The sequence below is a fragment of the Rhinolophus ferrumequinum genome, chromosome 26 (genome assembly GCF_004115265.2).
Source record: "Rhinolophus ferrumequinum isolate MPI-CBG mRhiFer1 chromosome 26, mRhiFer1_v1.p, whole genome shotgun sequence".
NCBI lineage: Eukaryota > Metazoa > Chordata > Mammalia > Chiroptera > Rhinolophidae > Rhinolophus > Rhinolophus ferrumequinum.
The window spans coordinates 3,236,240-3,261,214 of record NC_046309.1 but is presented as its reverse complement, the minus strand read 5'-3'; the positions used below and the strand labels follow the sequence as shown (position 1 = coordinate 3,261,214).

The 24,975-nt window shown below is 39.7% G+C and overlaps 1 protein-coding gene across 4 annotated transcripts in view; it reads left to right on the top strand.

Annotated features, from left to right (window-relative positions):
- The window catches only part of GALNT11 (polypeptide N-acetylgalactosaminyltransferase 11), a 49,533-nt gene extending 30,084 nt beyond the window's left edge, over positions 1–19,449 (top strand). For all 4 annotated transcript variants that reach the window (XM_033098872.1, XM_033098869.1, XM_033098870.1 and 1 more), the window contains 8 exons: positions 971–1,096; positions 3,492–3,741; positions 6,834–6,951; positions 8,328–8,480; positions 11,119–11,337; positions 12,733–12,837; positions 15,521–15,658; positions 15,901–19,449. In XM_033098872.1, the coding sequence (XP_032954763.1) occupies positions 971–1,096; positions 3,492–3,741; positions 6,834–6,951; positions 8,328–8,480; positions 11,119–11,337; positions 12,733–12,837; positions 15,521–15,658; positions 15,901–16,032 (1,241 nt within the window). In that variant the 3' untranslated portion in view covers positions 16,033–19,449. The remainder of the gene's footprint in view (positions 1–970; positions 1,097–3,491; positions 3,742–6,833; positions 6,952–8,327; positions 8,481–11,118; positions 11,338–12,732; positions 12,838–15,520; positions 15,659–15,900) is intronic.
- Positions 19,450–24,975: the final 5,526 nt, after the last annotated feature.

Sequence of the window (24,975 nt, the reverse complement as noted above, 5' to 3'; positions counted from 1 at the left end):
TTCCACTACTCAGGTGTTTATTAAGCAACTCTTGTATCAACAACAGAATTGTTACCAGTACTTAAGTATACAAAGTGAGGAAATATATACTGGGACCAGTGGGAGTAAAATCCTCAAATGCTGGTAAATATTAAAACCTCACAGGAGAAAATTTAGAAACGTTAATAGAAAACATAATTTCAACAATGGATGATTAAAAAAAAAATTAAGAATTTGAGTCTGGGCCAAACAAAAGTTTGGCTCAATACTAGATTCTAGAATTTATGGTGCTGGGTTTTTTTGTTTGTTTGTCAACTTGGTTTTGGTTTTCACGTTGTGTATATTTTATCTAAAAGGGAAACTTCGTGATAATTTACAGTGGTTTATATACTAACTATGGAAAGAATTACTTTTTATATGATCTTTGACGTTATTATGAAGCTTAAAGGTAAATGAGATAAAATTTATAAAAAATATTTAGTGCTCATGGAAGGTGCTAAACTAATAAAAGGACATGTTTACTGCTGCTATTATATTTTTGGTTGGGGCAACAGAAGTTGTTTCTCACTTATTCTGAACTGGAGTAAGACCTGATAAATTACTTTGAAACAAAAGACACTTATATCCCATTTTCTTTGTTTTAAGTCTGATTTATACGTAGCCAGCTGAACATTCATTCACTCAAGATGTTCATTTCAAACATTGTTTATGCAAAGCATCATGCTTGTTGCTATCGAAATACAAAGAAGTCTATATGGTAATGATTTCCTCCTGGCTAGATTCCAATTCTTACCCTTCATTTCTTTCCTTTTTTTCTCTCACATGATAACTAACCTACGGCTCTCTTTTAAAATAAAGCAGAAGAAGATTCTATAATATTTACTTGATAATTTGTTGTTGCAAATGCCAGACACAACTTCAGAGTAGCTATAAAATGTCCTTTGAATGTGCCTCACGTGGTGTGAATAATTATGGGACTCTTTATTTTCAGATGATTTGAAAGGAGAACTAGATGAATTTGCCCAAAAACTCCTCCCTGGAAAAATTAAAGTAATAAGAAATACAAAGCGGGAGGGACTGATTCGAGGAAGAATGATTGGAGCAGCCCACGCCACAGGTAGAACTTCCCGCTGGGTTTTCTGGGCAGGTGTTGAGTGCTGAGGGTTCTGTCCTTGGAGCCTGTCCTGATTCTGCACAGATCGTGGGAAGTGGTGTTTGAAATGGGCATGCCAGCAGGAGAGAGATGAGCCTTGTTCGGTTTGGGGAAGGCCTTTTAACAGCTGCAGCCCTGCTGCCGCAAAGCACAGAGTCCACGAACAGAGCTCTTGAGTCCTCACTGGCCTGTTTTCCTCCTGGCCCTTGTTAATGGCTCCCCGCAGATAGGTTTATGTTGTTCACTCACATGAGCGGAAGAGTCGAAACCAAAATGCAACTGAACTTCAGTCATTTTTTAAATTCAAAATTTAAACTATATATACCCAAACTGATTTGAATTATGCCAGTAATACTTCAAATATGAATGTGTACCACTGGTGATATGCATCATAGTTTTAGTTGGGTAAATGGATACAGTATCAAAAATTCACTTACATACCTATAAAGGTATTCTCTTTAAAATTTCCTCTTACTCCTTCTGATTCCATCAAGGAGAAAGTCCCCATTGGCACTACCAAATCTTTAAAATCTTTCCAGCTTACAGTGATCTCTTTTAAAAAGAAAAATCAGGTATCAAATTAAGAATGTTGTGAAAATATATCTGGTTAGTCTTTAGTTACATTATATTGATTCCACCGAATTTTTATTGTTACCGCCATGTAAAGTTGGAGATCCTGATTTTCATTTATGATCTTTATAAAAAATTTTCCTTTTAAAATAAATTTAAATGAATTTGTTTAAAAATATAATGGTGCACGTAATGCCTGGATATGGCCAAAAAAGTCATGAAGGTAATTTAGGTATAGCTGCCAGTTCAGTGAGATAATGACATGAAATATAACCGCCACCCTCGCAGCCCAATAATTAAACCATTACTTTATTCCCAGTCAGAAACGGGGAAGTCTCTTAGCCAGGAATTGTGATTGAAGAGCACTGTTACGATTGAGGAACATACACAAATAATATGCCCAACTCTTGAAAAACTTTACAGATAGTTCAGATTCTCCTCGGTCATTCTTTGGACAGCCGGGTATAGAGTGTGGTGCAGTGACGGTGGCCAGTTGTGTGTAGATATTTTTATTACAGTGATGGTAATTGAAATAATTCTGAATTTAGTATACATTTCCCTGCGTTAGAGGATAGCGAGCATAACTGTATGTTCCTTGGCGACTCAGACACATGACTGCAGTTCTGGGTTATTGCTATGGCACATCAGTTCTTTCAGGAGTGAGGGAAGCATGTGCCGTCGTCATGGTGATGGTGCAGCTCCTTCTCCTTTGGATTCAGCACTCAACTGCCAGGCGTGCATTTCTTTTTCTTTCATTTGCCACCTTTCCTTTTTAATTCCCCCAACCTTGTTAGCAAAATAAAAATCATAAAGGTTTTAGCTTGCATTTTTAACTCCTCTTGATAAATGTGAATGGAAATGAGGGTTTTGGTAACTTCATGGTTATTCTGAGCAGTTGAGAACTAGAATCTCATCATCAGGTAGCAGGAGTACTATTCTAACAATTTACCCAGGAAATGCATCCCTGTTGATTTCACGTGAATTACTTGAAGCACCAGATGCACTCTGTCAGTTAATGACAGCAGACACACCTCAGGCAGGCAAGTCCTGCACGACTGCCGGTGAGGTGGTCATGCCCAGTGTCTGTGAAGCACCTTGTGAGGCTGGAAAGAGTGTCGTTGGTGTCACTTCTTACAGCAGGGCACAATGGTTTGTCCACGGTCCATTCTCAAGTGACGTCACTTCAGTCAAGGCTCCAGTGAGGAGAAAATCTTTTCATGGCTTTTCTTCTTTCTAAAAATGTTACTTTTTTCACGTAAAGCCAGTTTTAACTAAATGAAGTACGATGATGCGTGGTCATACTGAGCCTGAGAGTAACTTCCCGCAAACTGGCTCATTTCTGACAGATCCTGAAGTATGTGAACAAGGATAAGCAGATCATAGTGGGGGAAAATGAAATTACTGTTACCTGAAAAAATAAACTCTGTAAGAATACATTGTAACAGCACAGTGTTTCCAGCGGCATGACACTGCCATTCCCCACCAATACCCATGATTTTCTTTATCCCCGCCTTCAGTAATTCAGCACGGCCCAGCCAGCACGTCTTTGTTCGAGTAGAATTCTAAAGAAAAATCATAAGCCTTGAATTCAGTGTGCGTATGAGTGCACACTGAGAGGGGGAGTTCCTCCTCAGGTGTCGTCCCTGCGTCCGTTCCCTGTGGGCTCCCGAGAAAGGAGGGAGGGAGCGAGCGTCTGAATATGAAGTCCCCGTGCCACCAGCAGCGGGGCCGGGGGTGTGCAGGGGGTGGCGACGAGTCCTGAAAGCACCGCTGCCTGCCTCCTCCGCAGGGGAAGTGCTGGTGTTCCTGGACAGCCACTGTGAGGTGAACGTGATGTGGCTGCAGCCCTTGCTGGCCGCCATCCGGGAGGACCGGCGGACGGTCGTGTGCCCCGTGATCGACATCATCAGTGCGGACACGCTGGCCTACAGCTCGTCCCCGGTGGTGCGGGGCGGATTCAACTGGGGGCTGCACTTCAAGTGGGACCTCGTGCCGCTTCCTGAGCTCGGAGGGCCGGAAGGAGCTACTGCACCAATAAAGTAAGATTTCGCCCGTGAATCGGAAAGATTCTCGCCAGTACTTCTGTAGGGAAAAAATGTTTCAACGATAATTCCTTCTTTGCGAAAAGCAAGTGTTGCCTTGTTTGTCCATAAAAATTCTTGAGTGCTTATGGATTTTGTGCGCTCTGCCACGTCCTACAGGAAGATTTATGAGTAAGAAATTGTCCATCCCTCAGAGATTTGTGGCTTAGTGAGGCAGGCAGGCAGGGTCGTGGGCTGTGCTGCACAGCATACCGAGGGCGGACCCTGTCTGCCGTGTTGTTTATGCCACGTGCCATGGATCGCATCGGTCACTTTTCCCTTCAGTTCTCTGCTAGTTTGAATGGTGCTGTGAAGAGCAGTTGATACCTAAGCTTTTTCTACAATCAGGATTTTTAGATTGGATTCCTTCTATGTAGTCAAAGTCACGGTGTATGAATTACTTCAGTTCTCATCCGTATTCTCTATTATAAATATTTTCAATGTGATCTCTTTTCTGACTCAGGTTACGTAGCAATGCATTTATTATTTTCTTGACAAATAGAGATTTTATAGTTAGTTATTCCTGGCTTAATTACACTGGTCAGAAAACATGATTTTAATTCTATGGAAATTGATGAGATTTATGGTCTAGCATATGGTTAATTCTTGTAAATACTCCTTGCGTGCCTGGAAAATTTGTATTTTCTCCATTTGTTAAAAATGGGATTCTGTATCAGTTTGGTCAGATTTATTATGTTACTGAAATATTCCATATTTTTATTAATTCGTATTTCTATCAGTTACTGAAAATGGTATATAGTTTCCCACTACAGCTGTACCATTTGTTTCTCCTGGTAGTTTTTTATGTATTTTCTTCATATACAGAGGGTGCCAAAAAAATGTATACACATTTTAAGAAAGGAAAAAAAACTATTAAAATTGTAATACAATGAATGATACCAGCATTCATTTGATTAACGCCATCTTTTGAGTGAACGTCATGCTACACATTGCTACTGTAATTCAATTCACCTTTGAAAAGTAATACATAGATAACATCTCTTAAAATGTGTACATTTTTTTGGTACCCCTGGTATTTTGAGGCTGTTAATAGATGCATGAAAGTTTAGAATTCTTAAATCTTCTGGTGAATGAAACCACTTATCGTTATGAATTATCTTTTATGCTATACTTTTAGAATAGTGAAACTTTTGCTTTGTGGTCTGATATTAATACGGTTGTTCATCTTTATTTTGATCAGTATTCACATTATATGTAACTTCTCTTCCCTTTTGCTGTCCATCTTTCTATGGTCTTAGATTTAGATGTGTCCCTTGTAAGCAGCACATAGTTGCTTTTGTTTTGTTTTGAAACCAGTATGAAAAACTGACTACAGTGGTACCACTTGCTTTCTGTTTGTTCTATCTGTTCTATTAGGTTGGGGCCAAAGTAACTGCAGTTTTTGCAGTGATGTTTAACCTTTAAAACTGCAGTTACTTTTGCACCAACCTAATATATTTTTTCCTCTTCTCTTGCCTTCTTTGGCCTGAGTTTCTACTTATTACTATTCTGTTCCAGCAGCCGCACCATTATTAGAAGTTATACATCCTTATGCACTGTTCTTTTAGGGGTTACCCGAAAGACTACAACATACAGCCTTAACGTACCGAAATGTAGTATAAATTGGTGCTTTCTGCAGACAGTGCTAGTGTCTCAGCTATCCCTAGTCCTGTTAGCCCCTCAAGTTACAGTGCTGAAATATACAGGTGGGTGTGTGCATACTGTTTTAATCACACAAGACGTAACCATTACTCATTTAGGTTTACCCACACATTTCCTCTTTAGTGTTACTCTTTATTTTGCATCTGCAAACTTCCATTTGAAGTTATGTTTATTCTGACTAAAGAACACATTTAACTATTTCTTTTGGTTGGACCTTTTGATGACTTCTCCTGTCTTTTTCTGTGAATGTTGTTTCACCATTGTTTTGAATAATTTTACTCGATATACAGTTCTAGATTGGCAGATATATTCTTTCAGGACCCTTCTGGCTTCTGTTTCTGGTGAGAAATTAGCATCAGTCTTATTTTTGTTTCCTTGAAGCTTATCTCTTTCATTGGCTGCTTCAATTTCCTTTCTGTCTTTGTCAGAAATGTTGTTCAGATATGCATAAATTTGGTTTCATTTTTGATAGTATGTAATTATCTGCCAAATTCTCAATCTTGTCTTTTAAGTTTGAACATACTAAAGTTATTTTAAAGTCTCTGCCTGGATAACTCCATTATTTGACTCTCTGCACATCTGTTTCTGTTATAGATTGTTTCTCTTTCATGTGATTTATCTTCTTGGTTACTTGTTTGCTTATTTTCATTTAGTCCCAGACATGTATGAAAAATTAGACGTATATTCATGCCTGGGGTGATGTTTTCTTCTTACAGGGAGAATTTTGCTTCACTTGTGGCAGGCAGCTTGGGAACACTAGAATCCACTGGACTTGGACCACCTAATCCATTGTCAGGAAGGCAGATGCTTGGGAGCTGGACTTGGCTCTGTGTGGGGCCAGTCTGCTTCAGACGCTCTCACTCACACACACAGGGTTTCTCCATCTGGGAGTGTGGACACTGGGTCCTGAGAAATTCTTCATTTAGCAGCACACCTGGCCTCAAGCCATCAACACACACACGCCCAACACACACACCCAGTGTGACAGTTAAAAAGGTTTCCACAGGTTAACGAGATGCTTGCTTGGAGACAGAACCACCCTATTTGAGAGCTAATGGTCTCACCTTGGCAGGCTGTGAAGTCCAGTTCTTATCCCAATGGCTCTTTGAAACTGTCAAAAGATTAATTCAGTTCAGGTAGATTTCTGTCAGCAATAGTAATAATAAAAGTACTTCTGGTACTTAAAAAAGTAGCCTTTGTTTGCCAGGTATCTATATCTAGAAAATGCAGTTTTGTGACCCAGCTCATTCCCTGATATTAGATGAAGTATGTTTCATAATTGTGAGTCCAGTTTTTATGAGTAATGTTCCACAGCTGGACAGAATTTTTAAAAACCTAAACAGCAGATAACTGTACAGAATTGACACTCTAATTTTTTCCTTTTGTAGGTCACCTACAATGGCTGGAGGATTGTTCGCCATGAATAGAAAGTATTTCAATGAACTTGGGCAGTATGACAGTGGCATGGATATCTGGGGAGGAGAAAATTTAGAAATATCATTTCGGGTAATTTTATTTTTTTGTATGTTTAATTGTGTAGTGGAATATAATTTTCATCCATGATGCCATATTTTCTGTAAATTCTTTGATTATCTTTATTAAGAAATTGTCCTTAATGAATGCTACTTTATAATAACCTATGACATGGATGGATAAGAAGCCCTATATATACTGGGGTGTGCCAAAAAAAGGTATATATATCTTTTGTTATTGGGATATATTGAGTATTACAATTTTAATAGTTTTTCCTTTCTTAAAATGTGTGCACGTTTTTTTGGCGCCCTCTGTATTTTATGAGAATTCAAAAGGGATAGTTGAACTTAATGGTTGGGTATAAATTCAGAAGACATTTATTTAATCTAGAGTTTTGTTCTTGCCCTACATATAGTTGGGGGTGGTCAGATTTCCCTTATTGCCTGCGACTATCTCCTTTTCCCCTGGAGAAATTATGAATAGTTCCCCATTTCACTTTCAGAAGTAGTCCAGTTTATACTATGACAAATTCTGTCATCACCCCATGTGTAGCTTACTGAATCCTTTGTATATACAGGTACCTCCAACCTAAGGAAGAATTTCACTTTCCTAATCTCTGTCTGCAGTTGCTAAGGTTGGAATGACAGCCTGGGTGGGATGTGTGGCTCCGGGAGCCGTGACGACGATAAGACAGTCTCGGGAAAAGGCAGAAAGCAGACAGAACCCTCCCCCCATGTCTCGACAGCAGAATCCCTGTTCAGACACTAACACTATACTTTGTGGATATGTCATTTTGTATTTTTACAAATGTATTGATGACAGTGTTCTTAAAAGGCAGTTTTTTCCTATATAATCTTTAGAATTTTAAAATTAAAAGGAATAATGAAGTTTAGTTTTATTTGGCAGATAAGGTAATCGAGTCCCACAAAAATTAAGGTAACTGTATAAAGTAACTCAGATAGTCAAGGGGCAAACGGAGACCAGAACTAGGGTCTTTTGAATCTTAGAGTAATTCTGTGTATTTTATAAAACTTTTCTTCAAAAGTGTATGTAGACATTTTATAACAAAGTATCTGTCAAAGTGAAATTAAAGGACCGATTAGTACGCATTCCTTGTCCCTAAGTCTTGAAGATCAAGTTTCTTGATCTGTTAAAACAATGATGTATGATAAGTGTGACTAGACACATGGTAGCAAAAGAATATTGTTTAGAATTCAATTTCTTTTTAATCATAAAGACAGATAATTTGTAAAAATAAACCCTTTGTGTATTTGAGTAACAATATCTAATAAAACATCCTGCAAAGTCTCACAAACACCTGTTTAATAAAGGATAATTTCATGAAAATGCATACACTGATTTCACAGCATGGTGAGGTGACTATTAATCCTTATTTCGCTCCTGACCAGATTTGGATGTGTGGAGGCAGACTCTTCATCATCCCTTGCTCTAGAGTGGGACACATTTTTCGCAAAAGGCGACCCTATGGTTCTCCTGAGGGACAGGACACCATGACACACAACTCCCTGAGGCTGGCACACGTGTGGCTGGATGAATATAAGGTGAGCTTACGTTTCTCACTGAGGAGGAGTGGGCGGCCATCGTTCCTTCAGGGATGGCTTTGGTTGCTTGTCACGCTTGCATATTTCTGTTTGGGTAACCATCTCCTTAGGTTTCTTTCCTCTCTTTCCTCTTCACCCAGTGTTTCACTCATTTTTTGTTCTCACTCTTCTTTTAATTTTCCAACGACCACTCCGTAAGAGGTGAGATAGCTGACATTAGAAGAGGTTCCGTTTCTCTTCAGTTTCTTCATTCCCTCTGGTCCCTCTACTGTAACTTCTGCAGAACCAGGCTCCGCTGTGACCAAACCCCAGCCTCTGCTGTCAGACTTTGCACAAGTATTCTCTGTTCGATGCAACTTGCCATGATGCTTTCTTTGTGACAGCTTTACTGAGGTATATTACAAGCCATTTTTAGGACATTTTATCACCCCCAGAAAGAAACTCTGCATCCTTCAGCCATCACTGCCCCTTATCTCTCCCAGGTCTAGTACATAACTAGCAATCTACTTCCTCACTTTATAGATTTGCCTAATCTGGACATTTTATACAAATGGAATCTCACAGTATGTGGTCTTTTGTGACCATCTTTCATTTATAATGATGTTTTCAGGTTCATCCATATTATACCATGTATCAGTACTTTGTTTTTACTGCCAAGTAATATTCCATTATGTGAATATATCTCATTTTATTTATCCAATGATGATTTGATGGACATATGGGTTGTTTCCACTTCTTGACTGTTATGAAAAATGCTGTTGTGAACATTTTTGTACAGTTAAATTTTTTTAAACAAGCAGGTATTGAGCACATCCTACATACCAGGCTGGGTTAGGTTTGGGGGCTATCAACATGACTGTGGGAGTGCACAGTAATTTTTAACTCTGAGGTAAATGCGAGTGGAAGAGTACATACCTCGTGTTATAGGAATAAAGAGGATGGGAAGTGAAAGCTGGGACTGTCACACTTTTCCTGCACAACTGTTTATCTCCTGCCTCCACTGGAGTGTGAGCTCCTCTGCGGTCCAACTCCATGCTAAGCTTCTTTGCCTCATCACTGCCTAATACAGCAGCTCTCTAAAAGGGGTCCATAGGGCACGCTTTCAGGCCTGGCGGGGCCAAGCTGTTTGCATCAGGTCAGTAGAGCATTTGCCGTTTCACCATCGTCACATTACACTGATGGTGACAATGGCTGCCGCCTTGCAGCAGTCGGGGCCTCGGCACCAAACTGGATTCTTCACTGCCAGTTCTTTCAGAACTTTAAAAAGGCCAGTTTCCTCTACAAGTGGCATTGGCGAAGTAGTAAAAATAATTATATTAGATCTCACCTTGTCTCTCAGTGTTCTGTGTCAGTATTGCTATCAAGCATACAGAAAGTTGAAGCCTGATGTTTCCAGGAAAATCATTTGCGCAGTTATAGCTGAACTCGAGCCTCTCTTCTCCACAGAATACTCTCTTTATGAACGACTCACAAACCATGGTGATTCACAGTTGGGGATCAGGCAACATTTTCTCAAAAATGAACTGAAACTTTCACTTCAAGGAAAACAACTTGTAGTAGTTGTTGCAATGATAAAATTCAAACTTTCAGGTGAAAATTAGAATTTTGGAAAACTTACATCCTCAACCATGAATCTGATAGCTTCCTGGTGCTTAAAAACTTTTCTAATGAGATTGGTAGTGATATTTATGAATGTAATTTTTTGGATATTTATAGTGAAATTTGTTAATATCAGGAGGAACTTCACAACCCAGTGGACTAGTATTTTCCAAATGTCTAATGCATGAAGTTATAAAAATCTCGCATGGGTAAAAGATCCATTCAAAGAGCAAGATAGCCCAGCAACACAAAAGCTCAGTGATATGCTTTCATGTTCTACATTGCAGCTAACCTTTAAAAGTTATTGAGTTGTAATGCAGTATCAAAAAAGAATAGCCATCATTATCTGAAACAGTTACTAAAATACTCCTTTCATTTTAAACTACAGATTTCCACAAACTCTTATTTTTAAAAAATATTTAACCTAAATACATAACAACAGGTTAACTGCAGATATGAGAGTTCAGCCAACTTCTTTTTAGCCAGACATTGAAAAGATTTGCATAAAGCAGTGTCACTCTTTTCACTAAATTTTTTTGTTTTTGTTGAAAGCATGTTATTTATGTTAATAAGTAATGAGATTGTTATTTTTAAGTAACCAAAGGTTTTAAATTTTTGAATTTTAACTGCTTATATGGTAAATGTCAATCGATATAGCTCATAGAAACAGAACCTCTTGGAGTCTTCAATACTTTTTAAGAACACAGAAGCTGACCTCAGTCTGAGAACTACTGATCTCAAACGTAGCGTGTTTCATTGCTTCTGAGATGCCCATTTACTTGTGTGTGTTCTGCCATTTCTGAGATTCAGGTGTATCTTACATTTTAAGATGTCTCATTTTAAGTTATGGAGCTAATTGTGTAAAAACTTTCTGTTGACATTTGGGGGCAACATTAAGAAAACACTGAAATGAAAAATATTTTTCTCATAATCTATTTTTTAAAGTTATCCTTCAGACCTCTGATGTAATTGATAATACTCATTTTAAACAAACAAAAAACGTGTTGTCTTATTTTTCAATTTTCTTTTTTAAATTCAGGAGCAGTATTTTTCCTTACGACCTGACCTGAGGACCAGAAGCTATGGAAATATCAGTGAGCGTGTTGAATTGAGGAAGAAGTTGGGTTGTAAATCATTTAAATGGTATTTGGATAATATTTACCCAGAGATGCAGATATCTGGGCCCAATGCAAAACCCCAGCAACCCATTTTTATCAATAGAGGGCCAAAACGCCCCAAAGTCCTTCAACGTGGAAGGGTAAGGAAGTAATCTTATCAAAGTATTTCATTAAAAGTTGTATGATAATGTAGACTTACCAGAATATTTAATGATAAAATATTTAATGATAGGCTTTAGCTTGCCTTCCATTATATTCTTTTTATGAATATTTTGGTATCTTTGCTATTAAAGTTAATTAAGTTCCTTTACCTACTAGTGTTAAAAGAGAGCTAGTTATATGCTACCATCCAAGAGGATAGATATAAATATGAAGATACAAATAAAGGCAGTATAAGTGTAAAATTCATTTGGCAGACACCTGTCCAATAAGGAAAACAAAAGGAGAAATTGGGGCAGCCGTGTACTGTTTGGCCTCAACTCGGGCCCTACCACAGACAGGAAGTGCAAGCTGGCAGGGTGTAAGTGCCGGTGTAAGGTGAGATTTCACATCCGATGTTCTGAGCAATCATTTCAGCTTAGCAGAAAACCCACTGGTCAGCCACATTTCTGTCGCTGCTCCCTTTTGTTTCTGACAAAGTATCATCAGTTTTATAATCACACTTAAATTTTAGGGGCCTACCCAGAAAATCATACCTTTTTCCTGAATTTCTGAAAGCTACGTGTAGACATTATAATTGTTGCCCAGTTTTCTTGTGTGTTACAAAGAAGGCAGTGCTCAAAGTTCTTTACAGTGCAAACTGTTAGGTTGGTGCACGGTTTAAAAGGTTAAAAAATAATTGCAAAAACCACAATTACTTTTGCACCAACCTAATAGTAAGTGGCTAGAATTAAGCCTAGAGCATGACCGCTTCCTGTTCTAGCTTATAAGTTTAAAAAAATCAGGAAGATATTATTAGGTGTTTTCTCTTACAGTTACCAGTGTGTGTTCCATACAATTGATATCCCTTACCACTAGTATCTTTGCCTTGCACACCTAATCTCTACTAAACTAATCCTTTTACTCAGACTAGGTACTCAAGCTTTGATGTATCTCACTTTTAGAATTCCTGTGGCACTTACAATCTGTATTTATTTCCAGTTTAGTATGCATGTTACATTTAATTATGTACCATTTGCTTTATACTTATTGTTCTTACTGTTTCAATTTCATGTTAAGGTTCTTTCGTGCAGACGTGATAGTTCAATTTTTTTCCTTCCCCATAGTAGCTTAGTAAACTTAAATCTTTAGGTAGAATTTCTACGTAATGTTGCCTACCTATGTTGTTAAAATTGCCTATAACCTTAACGTCTGTCATGATGCTTTTAGATATTTAAAATTTAGTAATAAAAAATGTTTGTCTTTTATGACCTCTGGAATTCTACCTCTGGAATAACATCGTCACATTTCATCCAAAACCTTTCCCCGCATTCTTCAGTGTGTTCTGACACTGGTCCGTCTTGCATGATGGGTTTCACGAGTGTTCTCTTTTACAGCTCTGTCACCTGCAGACCGGCAAGTGCCTGGTGGCCCAGGGCCGCCCAAGTCAGAAGGGAAGCCTCGTGGTGCTGAAGGCATGTGACTACAGTGACCCTACTCAGGTGAGTGACGCCCCTGCTCACGGGCAGTCCAGAGGGTATCCTTCAAGGTTCTTTCACCAGCCAACTGTTAGGCTGGTGCAAAAGTAATTACGGTTTAAAAGGTTAAAAAATAATAGCAAAAACCACAGTTACTTTTGCACCAACCTAATAGTAAATGGCTAGAATTAAGCCTAGAGTATGACCCGTCCTGTTCTAGCAATCATTTCAGCTTAGCAGGAAACCCTGACGGGGAGGGGCAGACAGCCAGGTTTCAATCGGACTTTTCTTTTACGGATGATTTTAGAGAGCTAACACAACTATTATATTTTTGTCTCCTCCATATAGTTTTCCTACCTCTGATCATTGTTTAGAGCATTATTTGTACTTTCCAATTACATAGAATGAATTGAAAGCTGTGTGAATGTTAGAAATGGCAAAGGAAGTGCTGCTTTTCCCCATCCCCCACCCCCTCAACCTTGGCAACTGTCAGCTGTTCTCTGTATCTACAACAGCAGTGTCATTGTTTTCACTAAATTGTTTGGTGTTTGTTCAAAGTACGTTATTTATGTTAATAATGAGTTTATTATTTTTAAGTAACCAAAGGTTTTTAATTTCTGAATTTTAACTTCTAATGTCGTAAATGTCAATCGATATAGCTCATAGAAACAGAACCTCTTGGAGTCTTCAATACTTTTTAAGAACACAGAAGCCGACGTCAGTCTGAGAACTACTAACCTCAAACGTAGCCTGTTTCATTGATTCTGAGATGCCCATTTACTTGTGTGTGTTCTGCCATTTCTGAGATTCAGGTGTATCTTACATTTTAAGATGTCTTATCATTTTAAGTTATGGAGCTAATTGTGTAAAAACTTTCTGTTGACATTTGTGGGCAACATTAAGAAAACACTGGAATGAAAAATATTTTTCTCATAATCTATTTTTTTAAGTTATCCTTCAGACCTCAGATATAATTGGTAATACTCGTTTTAAACAAACAAAAATGCGTTGTCTTCTTTTTCAATTTTCTGAGGTCTGTTTATTCATTTGTTTTTTAGATTCCACATATTAGTGAGATCATATGGTATCTGTCTTTCTCTGACTTCACTGAGCATAATACCCTCTAGGTCCATCCATGTTTTTGCAAATGGGAAGGTGTCACTTTTTTATGGCTAAATAATATTCCATTGTATGTATACACATCATCTTTATCCAGTCATCTCTTGGTGGACATCTAGGTTGTTTCCATATCTTGACTATTACTAGACATGCTGCAGTGAACACAGGTGCGTGTATCTTTAATAAAAAGTGTTTTTGTTTTCTTTGGATAAATACCCAGCAGTGAGATTGCTGGATCACATGGTAGTTCTATTTTTAATTTTTTTAAGAAACCTCCCTACTGTTTTCCATAGTGGCTGTACCAGTTTACATTCCCACCTTTCTCCACACTCTCCCCCACACTTGTTACTATTTGTCTTGTTGATGATAGCCATTCTAACTGGTGTGAGGTGATATCGCACGTGGTTTTAATTTGCATTTCCCTGATCATTAGTGACATTGAGCATCTTTTCATATGTCTGTTGGCCATCTGTACGTCCTCTTTGCAGAAATGTCTGTTCAGGTCCTCTGCCCATTTTTAAATTGGACTTTTTGGGGATGTTAAGTTCTTTTTATATTTTGGATATTGACCCTTTATTGGAGGTTATCATTTGCAAATATGTTCTCCCATTCAGTAGGTTGTCTTCTCGTTTTGTTGTGCAAAACCTTTTTAGTTTGATTAGTCTCATTTGTGTTTTCCTTCATTTCCCTTACTCAAGGAGACAAATCCAAAAAGATACTGTTAAGAACAACGTAAAGAGTTTAGTGCCTGTTTTCTTCTAGGAGTTTTACGGTTTCAGGTCTAACATTTAAGTCTTTAATCCATTTTGGGTTTATTTTTGTGTTTGGTATAAGAAAGTGGTCCAGTTTCACTTTTTGGCTCATATTTGTCCAGTTTTGCCAACAGCACTTATTGAAGAGACTATCCTTTTCCCATTATATATCCTTTGTCGTAGATTGACAGAATAAATGACGATTTATTTCTGGGCTCTCTGTCCTAGTCCATTGATCTATTTGTCTGTTATTATGCCAGTACCATGCTGTTTTGCTTATTACAGCTTTATTGTATAGACCTTAAGATTTCTTTGGCTATTTGCGGTCTTTTGTAGTTCCGTATAAATTTTAGGATTAGTTCTAATTTTGAGAAGGCCATTGGTATTTTTTAATAAGGATTGCACTGAATCGGTTTATTACTTTAGGTAGTAAGGGTATTTTAACAATATTAATCCTTCTAACCCATGAGCAAGGTATAGCTTTCCATTTATTTGTATTTTGTTCAGTTTCTTTCTTCAGTGTCTTATAGTTTTCAGAGTACAGTTCTTTCACCTCTGGTTAAATTTATTCCTATGTATTTTATTCTTTTTGATGCAGTTATAAAAGGGATTTTCTTAATTTCCTTCTGCTCATTTGTTGTTGGTGTGTAGAAACAACAGACTTCTGTATATTAATTCTTTATCTGGCAACTTTACTGAAGTCATTTAGTCTAATAGTCTTTTTGGAGTCTTGGGTTTTCTGTATCATGTCATCTGGAAATGATGACAGTTTTACTTGGTCTGATCTGATTGCTGTGGCTAGGACTTAGGGTTATGATCTTTATTTTCTTCCTTAGGTCTGGATTTATAACGAAGAGCATGAGTTGGTTTTAAGTAATCTCCTTTGCCTGGATATGTCAGAAACGCGCTCATCAGACCCCCCACGACTCATGAAGTGCCATGGATCAGGAGGGTCCCAGCAGTGGACCTTTGGGGTGAGAAGCTTGCTGATTGATTATGGGCGTGAGTGAGGGAGCATGGCAGAGGGACCCATTTCTCCCCCGGAGAAGGTCGCTGTGAGTTTGTAGCATCCCGTAAGGAGTCTTAAATGTTCCACATCTCTGCCGGATTACTATATCTTCTTTACCGTATTCTGACAGTTAAGTGTTTTGTAAGTTGAAGTACATAACTGGTGGCATTTTTTTTCTTGCTATCTCTTTTTATTTTTATTTTCCAGAAGAATAATCGGCTGTACCAGGTGTCAGTTGGACAGTGCCTGAGAGTGGTTGATCCATTGAGTCACAAAGGCTACGTTGCTATGGCGATCTGTGATGGCTCCTCCTCCCAGCAGTGGCATCTGGAAGGTTAAGGTGGACACCAGGCTGGAATGGTGATTCATCATGCTGGTCCTGTGGAGACAGATGCCTGAGAAGATGAGCAGACGCGAGACAGCAGATGTACTCGAGTGTGGACCTACTGAGCCTCGGGAGGTGAAGAAGTATGTTTCACCAAGACATTAAGGTCATTTCTGAGCTGCTGTTAAGGAATTTCTTGCTTATGGTAAGAGACAAGAATACAGTTTTAATATAAAGAGTCAGGTTTATACAGAAGGATAAAACCCTGCAAATAGCTAGGTCTATTCAAATTTATTTATGCTTTTTAATTCTCTAATGGCGTGTATCTGATCAGGAACTTGTTATGATTTCCTTTCTTAGAAGATTTCGTAGACAGACAAACTGAGTCCAGATTTCTTTTAACTTCAGGAGGCATCATGTATAAGATCATATTTAAGAGGCAGTTAACTATTCTAAATTATTTGGATGAATTATGGTACTATCTTCATTTAAAATAAAGGATCCTTTTAATTATTTACCTTTCTTTGGGATTGGGGCCTCATGTCTGAGCTGTCCCACGGATGTGACACATGGTAAGATGTTCAGCTGCTGACCCAATACGCTGGGCAGGAACCCTGCCCGGAGCGAAGTTTCAGTTTCTTAGCTTGAATTATATCAGTTTGAAGCTGAAGGTACATGACTTTGGATATTTGATATTCAAGTTTCCCATGAAACATCCAGGTAGAGTTGTTAAATAGAGGTTGAGATCTCAAAACACATCTCAGAGATTCAAATTTAGGAATCATCTGTATATACTAAACGCCTAAATACAAAGCGAGGGTTTTTTTTTCTACCATTACATCTCAGAGACGGTCTCATGTTACTGGGTACTTTCTCAGTTATTTTATCTTGAACTACAGAGCAGTTTAAGCAACAGATTAGAAACATGTTAAAGTATATCTTGTATCTATATTCTAAACTTTTAATCAGTCATTCAACTTCAAAGACCAGACGGTACATAACAGAAAACAAAAAGCAGCAAGATGGTAGATTTAAACTCAATAAAATCAGTAATCACATTAAATGTAATTTGATTAAACCTAAATGCCCCAGTTAGAAGGCAGAGATTGTTAGACTGAATAAAAATGCTAAGATCCAACTATATATGCTGCCTCACTTTAAATATGAAGACACAAGTTAAAAATAGATGAGAAATAGATGCATATTGAACACTAATTCAAAGACATCTGGAGTAGCTATATTACTATTAGTCAAAGGGGATTTCAGAGCAAAAAATGTTACTAGGGGTAAAGGTTGTTTTCGTAACAATAAAGGGGTCCGTTCATTAAGAGTAAAGAATCCCTAACATTTATGTATCTAATAACTTCAAAATCCATGCCACCCAGACTGTTCTATCAGAACGGCCAGTAGACATTATCTACAATTATAATAGATTTCAGCACACCTCTCAATAATAGATAAAACAAGTATACAGAAAAATCGAAATCAGTGAGCTACAGAAAACTTGAGCAATACTGTCAGCCAACTTGACATAATTAACATTTATGGACCACTCCACCCAACAAGAACACAATCATTCTTTCCAGGTACACATGAAACATTTATCAAGGTAGATTATGAGTATTAAACAAGTCTCAATAATTTATACAAATTCAACTCATGAAAATTATATTAGAAATCACTAACAGAAAGAACCTGGAAAATCTACCAGTAACACACTTCCCAATACCCTGTGGGTCAAAGAAGAAATCAAAAGGCTATTTAGAAAATATAGCATATCAAAGTTATAGGACTGAGCCAACTTGGTACTTGGAAAATTTATAGCACTAAGCACCTATATTAGAAAAGGATTAAAAATTTGAAATCACTCACCTCGCTTCCACCTTAATAGAAAAAGAAAAGCAAGTTAGAAGAGCAAAGAATCAGAAGAGATATTAAATGTTAGAACAGAAACAAATGAAAAAACAAAAATAGAGAAACTTAATGAAACCAAAAACTGGATTAAGAATGTCAATAAAACCAAATTTTTTTTTTTTTAAGACACAAATTACCAACATCAGTAAAAAGAATGGCAACCTTAATAGAGGTTCTACAAATGTTAAAAAGAGTAAGAAGCCACAGGAACTCTCAGTCACTGCTGGTGGGAGTGCACAATGCTACAGCCACGTTGGAAGACAGTTTGGCGGTTTCTTACAAAACTAACATACTCTTGCCAGATGATCCAACAATCAAGCTTCTTAGTATTTACCCAAAGGAACTGAAAACTTATGCCCACACAAGTATCTTATTTCTAGCAGCTTTATTCCTAATTGCCAAAACCTGGAAGCAACCACGATGTCCTTCAGTAGCTGATCGATAAACTGAGTATTAGTGTTCAAAGGAAGTGAACTATTGAGCCACAAAAACACATGGAGGAAACATAAATGCATATTAATTGGTGAAAGAAGCCAGTCTCAAAATCTACTGCCTGTCTGATTTCAACTATATGACATTCTAGAAAAGGCCAAACCATGGAGACAGTAAAAGATCAGTGTGGTTGCCAGAGGAAAAGGGAGGCAGAGATGAACAGGCAGAGCAGACGAGATACTTAGGGCAGTGGAGCTGGTGTGTGTAACATAATAATGGCACATGGATGTCATTATACAGTAATCAAACCTGTAGAATGTGACTTTGGATGATGATGTCACATAGGTTCATCCGTGACACAGGACACTGATGGTGGGGACCTGTGAGTATGTTCTGTACTTTACGCTCAATTTTGCTGTGAACCTAAAACCACTCTAAAAAATAAATTCTGTTTTTAAAAAAAGGATAAGGGAGTATGACCAACTTCATGCCAGTAAATAAAACGGACAAATTCCTTGAAAGAAGCAAATAACCCAACTTCTCTAAAGAATTAGATAAGCTAAATGGCCATCTACCTGTTAAACAAATTGAATTTGTAGTTTTAAAAATCATCCCACAAAGAAAACTCAAGGCACACTAGTGAATTCTATCAAACATTAGAGGGAAAAACTATGCCAATACACAACCTCTCTGGAAAACTGTGAAATTTTGGTATTATGAGCAATTTTAAAAGCAATACACCAGAAAACTATAGATCAATATTCTTCATGAATATAGAAGACGCCTTATAAACACATTAGCAAATCAAACACAGCAATATATAAAAAGGACGATACCTGGTGAAAAGTGGGTTTGGTCCCAGGAATGTAAAGTTGCTTTAACATTACAGAATCAATCACTGTATAGTTCATGATGTTAACACAAGAGAAAAGGCTTATGATCTTGCAGAAAAAAAATTTGACAAAATTCAACACACATTTATGATAAAAACTCAGCAAACTAGGAATGGAAGGAAAATTCATCAACTTGATAAAGGCCATCCAAGAAAAATGAGTCTCATTAAAAAAAAGACTAGATAACAAAAAGGCAAGGATGCCTGTACTTACCATTTCCGTTCAGCATTTGTAGTGAAGGCCTTAGCCAATGCATTTGGCAAAAAAAAAAAAAAAAAAAAAAGAAAGAAAAGGTATGTACATTGGGAAGGAAGAAGTAAAACTGGCTTTATTTGAAGATTATGATCCAGTATGTTGAAAATCACAGTGAGTTTTCAAAACTATGTCTAGATCAACCAACCCCCTTACTATCAGGAGCACAAAATACAGGTCAATACAAAACTGAATGTACTTTAGTAGCAACAAACAATTCTAAATTGAAAATAATGGTATTGCAATTTACAATAGCATCAAAAATATGAATAATGAAAAGTACAAAACATTGCTGAGAGAAAGTAAAGACAACCTAAATAAATGGATAGGTGTATTATATTCATGGATTAGAAAACTCATTTATCCACAATTTGATCTACAGATTGAATGCTGTCCTTCACCAAAATCCTAGTAGGCTTTTTGTAACTGACCATCTTATTTTCAAATTAACATGGAAATGCATACAACTGAGTAGCCAAAATAATTCTGAAAAGAATAAAGTGGAGAACTTGCACAAATTCAAGACTGACTGTGATAATGGCTTATGGATAATGAATAGACTGGTGGGACAGAAATAGACCGCCCCAGATATAGATATATCTATATATCTATATCTATATATATATGTATTGATTACATGCAATTGATTTTCAGCAAAGGAACCAGTACAACTCAATCTTTGTAACAAATGGTGCTAGAAGAGCTTCATATCCCTACAGACAAAAATGAAACCTTATACCATACACAAAAATGATTCAACAAGATGGGTCATAGATCTAAACAGGAAGACAAAGGAGAATATCCTCATGACTTTAGGCAAAGATTTCTTAACTCATTAAAAGAACTAGTCAAAAAGATGAATGAATTAGACTTCAACAAAAGTAAAATCTTCTGCTCAAGACACCACTGAGAAAATGAAAACAAACGTCACAGACTTGTATCCAGTGTGTATGAACAGTGCTTAAAATTCAATAAAAAGACAACACAATTTTTAAAATGGACAAAACACTTCAATAGACCCAAACATGTATAAATAGCGCAGCATTTGAAAAGGTGTTCAATGTCAGTCATCAGGGAAATGCAAATGAAAACACTTTAAGATACCACCTCACACGCATTAAAATGGAAAAAGTAAAAGACTGACCTGGTTCTGAGGAAATGGCAGAGGAGGTTGCGGCAGCAGCAGCAGAGTCTCATCTTGCCCCAGGCGGTACCCAGTATAAGCCGGGCAACCAGACAGCCAGACCGAACCCAGGGGTACCAGTTACAGAGCAACCAGGTGACAGAAACCTCCCAGTGTCAAAGACAGGGTGGGTCGGGGAAACTACCAGCCATTAAGACCTGTGTGATTGACACGTGGGGCAGAAAGCGAAGGAGGCAACACCAGAGTATGTGGTGATGGGGGCCGACCCAAGAGTAAGAAGAGGACCTGAAATTGGCAATGGGTTGACAGGACACGTGGTGTGACTCTCCCACTCCAGCTCCTCAGGACTCTCGAAGCTCACTTACCTCCAGGTGTCAGGGCCCCAGCCTGGGCACAAACTGCTGGGAACGGAATAAACACTGAGCAGGACAGGAGAACAGAAAGAAAGGTAAAGCTTGGCTAAGAGGAGAGACGCAAAGCCAGGCACGTCGTAGCAAGCCGGTGTGCACGTGCGTTAGAAAAGGGAGCTCTGTGGAGTTAGACCAGCCGTCCGAACCAGCCCTCAAAGTCCAGGAAAAGTGAATTCTCACCAAATGGGCAACAGAAGAGGAGTGCAGTCCGATCCCGTAAGGAGACACAAGCTGCATTAGAAAAGCCCAGTCTACCTGTCTCCTGTGGGCTCCTTTTCTGCTCAGAACACTTGATTCCGTCACCAAATGCGTGGAGATGTTCGCACACCGAGCGCTTCTCAGACACTAGCGGGTGTCCTGCCCCTCAGCTCAGTTCAGACAGTGTCTCCCTGACACAGTGTCTTCCTGACAAAGCATCAGATCCCGCCGGCTTGAAGGCTCAGTCCCACAGGACGTCCCCCACCAGCCAGATGCCAGCTGCAAGGCCAGGCTGTCACCAGCACTTCCGACCGACCAGCTGTGAATCAGAGGTTCCCACAACCCTGTCCCCAGGTTCCATGAATTTGCTAGAGCATCTTTTAGGACTCACGTGTAGCAGTTTGAAAGGAGGGTAAGACAGACAATAACTGGGCATCCAGATGGAAAAGCGGAGTAAGCTGAGGACTTCCATGGCCTCTGCCAGCTCAGACCTTTCGGATTTTTGCGGAGGCTTCTCTACACAGACGTGGCTGAGGAAATCAGCCATTGGCAGTTGATGCCACCTCCACTTCTCCCCCTTCCCCGGAGGTGGGGCGGGGGGTGAGGGGGCCTGAAAGCGCCCACCCTCTAATCACGTGCTGGGCTCTATTGGCAGCCAGCCAAGCCCCATGCTTAGGTGGCTGCTCCAAGTCACCTCCTTGATCCTCATCCACGTAACAGGCACCTTTATCACTGTCACGACGCAGGAACTTCCAAGGGTTTTGAGGAGCTGTGCCAGAAATGGGGCAAAGACCAAATGTATTTGTTATAAATCACATTATCACAGCTTATCCCCTGGTTTGTGAACATGGATCCCTAATAGCAAAACAACTATAAATGTCAAAAGATGGTGACATATGACTAGAATCTCCATCATTAATTAATAATTTTCCAGTACATCATACTACATACAGGAAAATATCTCCCAGGGTGACGCCACTTGGTTTGCAAGCTTCTGTTCGATCCGGTGCGGTTCCAAAAGGAGGAGTGGTCTCAGCGACGCGGCTTCTTCGCCCTTTCAGGCCTGTGATATATATAATGGAGCGCGGTGGCGTCTCCTGCTCCGAGCCTCCTCTGAGGTATTAATGTAAGATTGGATTTCTGCGTTCCTTTAAGCTCACCTACTGTTCTTCCTTCTTTGCATTTATACCCAAGTTTTCTGCCTTTAGGAGGAACAGTAGGCTCAGTCACGGCTGCTCTAGCCGGCAGGCAGGAACAGTCTAGTAAGTCGGGGCTCAGTCCACTGCGGTTAAGACAGGGTCCATTCCACGGGTGCAGAGCTGCGGGTGGCTGTCCCAGCACCGGGCGGAATAGCTGCATTCAGTTAGCCTCAATTTTGCTAGATGGGGTGAAGGCACGTCCTGCCGCATCAGGCCCTTAGCACAGTTTCGTCCTTTAAGCCCTTGTACTCGCAGCATCAAGTGGGGGGAATCAAGTTGAGGTCATGTGGGAGGAATGACACACGCCAGAGAGACACGCTCCCAGAGCGGATCCCAGCTAGAGCTACTAGTTTAAAACAAGCTGAAAGACACTACCTGAAATGACAACGTAAAGCAGAATTTGATAACTCAGAAATGGGACAGAACTCAAGCAAGAATTAGAAATCTGACAAACAATTTTAGAAATGAAGAATAAAAAGGAACATGGGGCAATGAAACAGGATAATGCCTTTAAAGGAAATAGAACTTGATGGAAAGGAAAGATTTTCAATCAAAAAGAAAAGAGTTCTGCTCTGGCCAAGAGGGAGTGAGAAGATCTAGACTTGTCCTCAGGCAAATGAGGAAAAGGAGAAGAAAACACATGGACCAGCCGTAGACATGGGGTCACCGGCACCACAGGATGGTACCCTCACATCCACTCGGAGAGGAAACCCAAACCCAGGCTACAGGTCTTGCTGAATTGATACAGAACAGTTCAGGGAGGCCACCTCGGCCAGATTTTGCAGCACAGCACATGGGAGAGGAGGGAGCTAGCAGAGGAAGGGTCCAGAAATGTCCGTAGGGGTTTTCATTTGAGTCTCACTGCACAGTAGTGTGACCCATGAGACGGGCCGAGAACAAGGAAACAAGCAGTGGGAAGTGACATGGAACCACTCCCAGGGAGCACGACGGGCTGGGGATCGGCAGAACACCTGAGGCGTCCAGTAAGTGCCCCCAACGGCCTCCCCTCGGGGGGATGCTAAATTAGACTCATCCTAAAAAGCTTCAAAAAGGAAACTGACTCTCGGGTAACTTGTCACAATGAAGTCTAATACTCTTTAAAGGAAAACACCACAATCCAGCACTCAACATGAACGCACAAATTCTGCAATCCAATAAAAATTACTAGACATGGAAAAGGCGGGAAAATGTGACCTGTTCCCAGGAGAAAAGAGCAGTTAGTTAAACAGGCCCAGAAATGAAACAGATAGAATTAGCAGACAACATTATTAAAAAATACCTATTGCAAATATGTTCAATGTGCTAAAAATTTTAAAGGAAAACCTGAACATAATGTAGAATGAAACTGTCAAAACTGTGGTCAATGTCATGAAAAATGAGGCAAACCTGTCAGTCACAGACCAGAGGAGACTTAAGGAGACATGAGGAGGACCCAGTGCAACGTGCTGTCCTGGATCGGATCCTGGAATAGAAAAGGGACAGTATGGAGAAAACGGGAACTCTGAACGCTGTCTGTGGTTTACAGAATGTACCCATGTTAATGTCGGTAGTTATCGGGGGAGATGGGTACAGGGCATCTGGGGACTCTGGATTCTCTTTGCAACTTTGCTGTAAATCTACAATTACCTCTCGATAAAAAATTATTTAAAAGACTAGTAAAGTGCAGTTTACTTAAGGTAGGTATCTGAAAAACGTATTAACTTTTAGGGTGTTTTTCCTTTCTGTTTAACCTCCTTTTGTTTTTAAGGATATTATTTTAATCACAAAACAATATAAAATATTTTTAGAAGAGTGTTGTACTATACACTGTCAAAAGTAATGTATTATTTCAAAAATTGACTGTCTTTCCTTCTATCAGGGGTCCCACTAGGAAACAGAAGGCACACTTTTCGGGGTTCTGAAGGGGCTACCATGGGATGAGCAAAGGAGGTCGGGGGCGGGCACTTTGCACTCAGCCTGAAGGGCCAGAGGAAGAAAGCTCGCCTGAGCCCGGGGCTCCTGGGGAGCTGCAGACCCAACAGGAGGCGCCTGCTCTGACACCACAGAGCAGCGGACACACCCTGGTTTCCAGCCTCCTGCTCCCCCAAGCAGAAGCCAGAGCCTTCTGGACACAGCAGGGCAGAGGGGACCAAGGATGGCAGCACACTTGCTTCTCAGCCGAGGGATCCAGTCCCTGCCCTGCAGTGTTGGCTGGTGAGACTGGCGAGTGCAGTGTAAGTTCAGTGTAATCACTCACTGAGTGGGACAAGAGGCCGCGGGATTCTTCGGGCCGTCAGGGAGGACCCGAGGGTGTGCAGAGTAGCACCCGGGCCTGAGCAGGGAGGAACTGTGCCGAGGCGGAGGGGAATCGGGAGCAGCAGCTTCAGAGCTGGACTCGCGCTTGCGGGCGGGGCTGCCACGGAGTCAGGGCGTGTCGGGGGAGCAGCTTTGGGGAAGAAAATGAAGACTGAGTCTTTGAAGGGGAGCTTTCATGGCAATGGGACAAGCTGGTACAGCAACAAGGAACAGGCTGTGG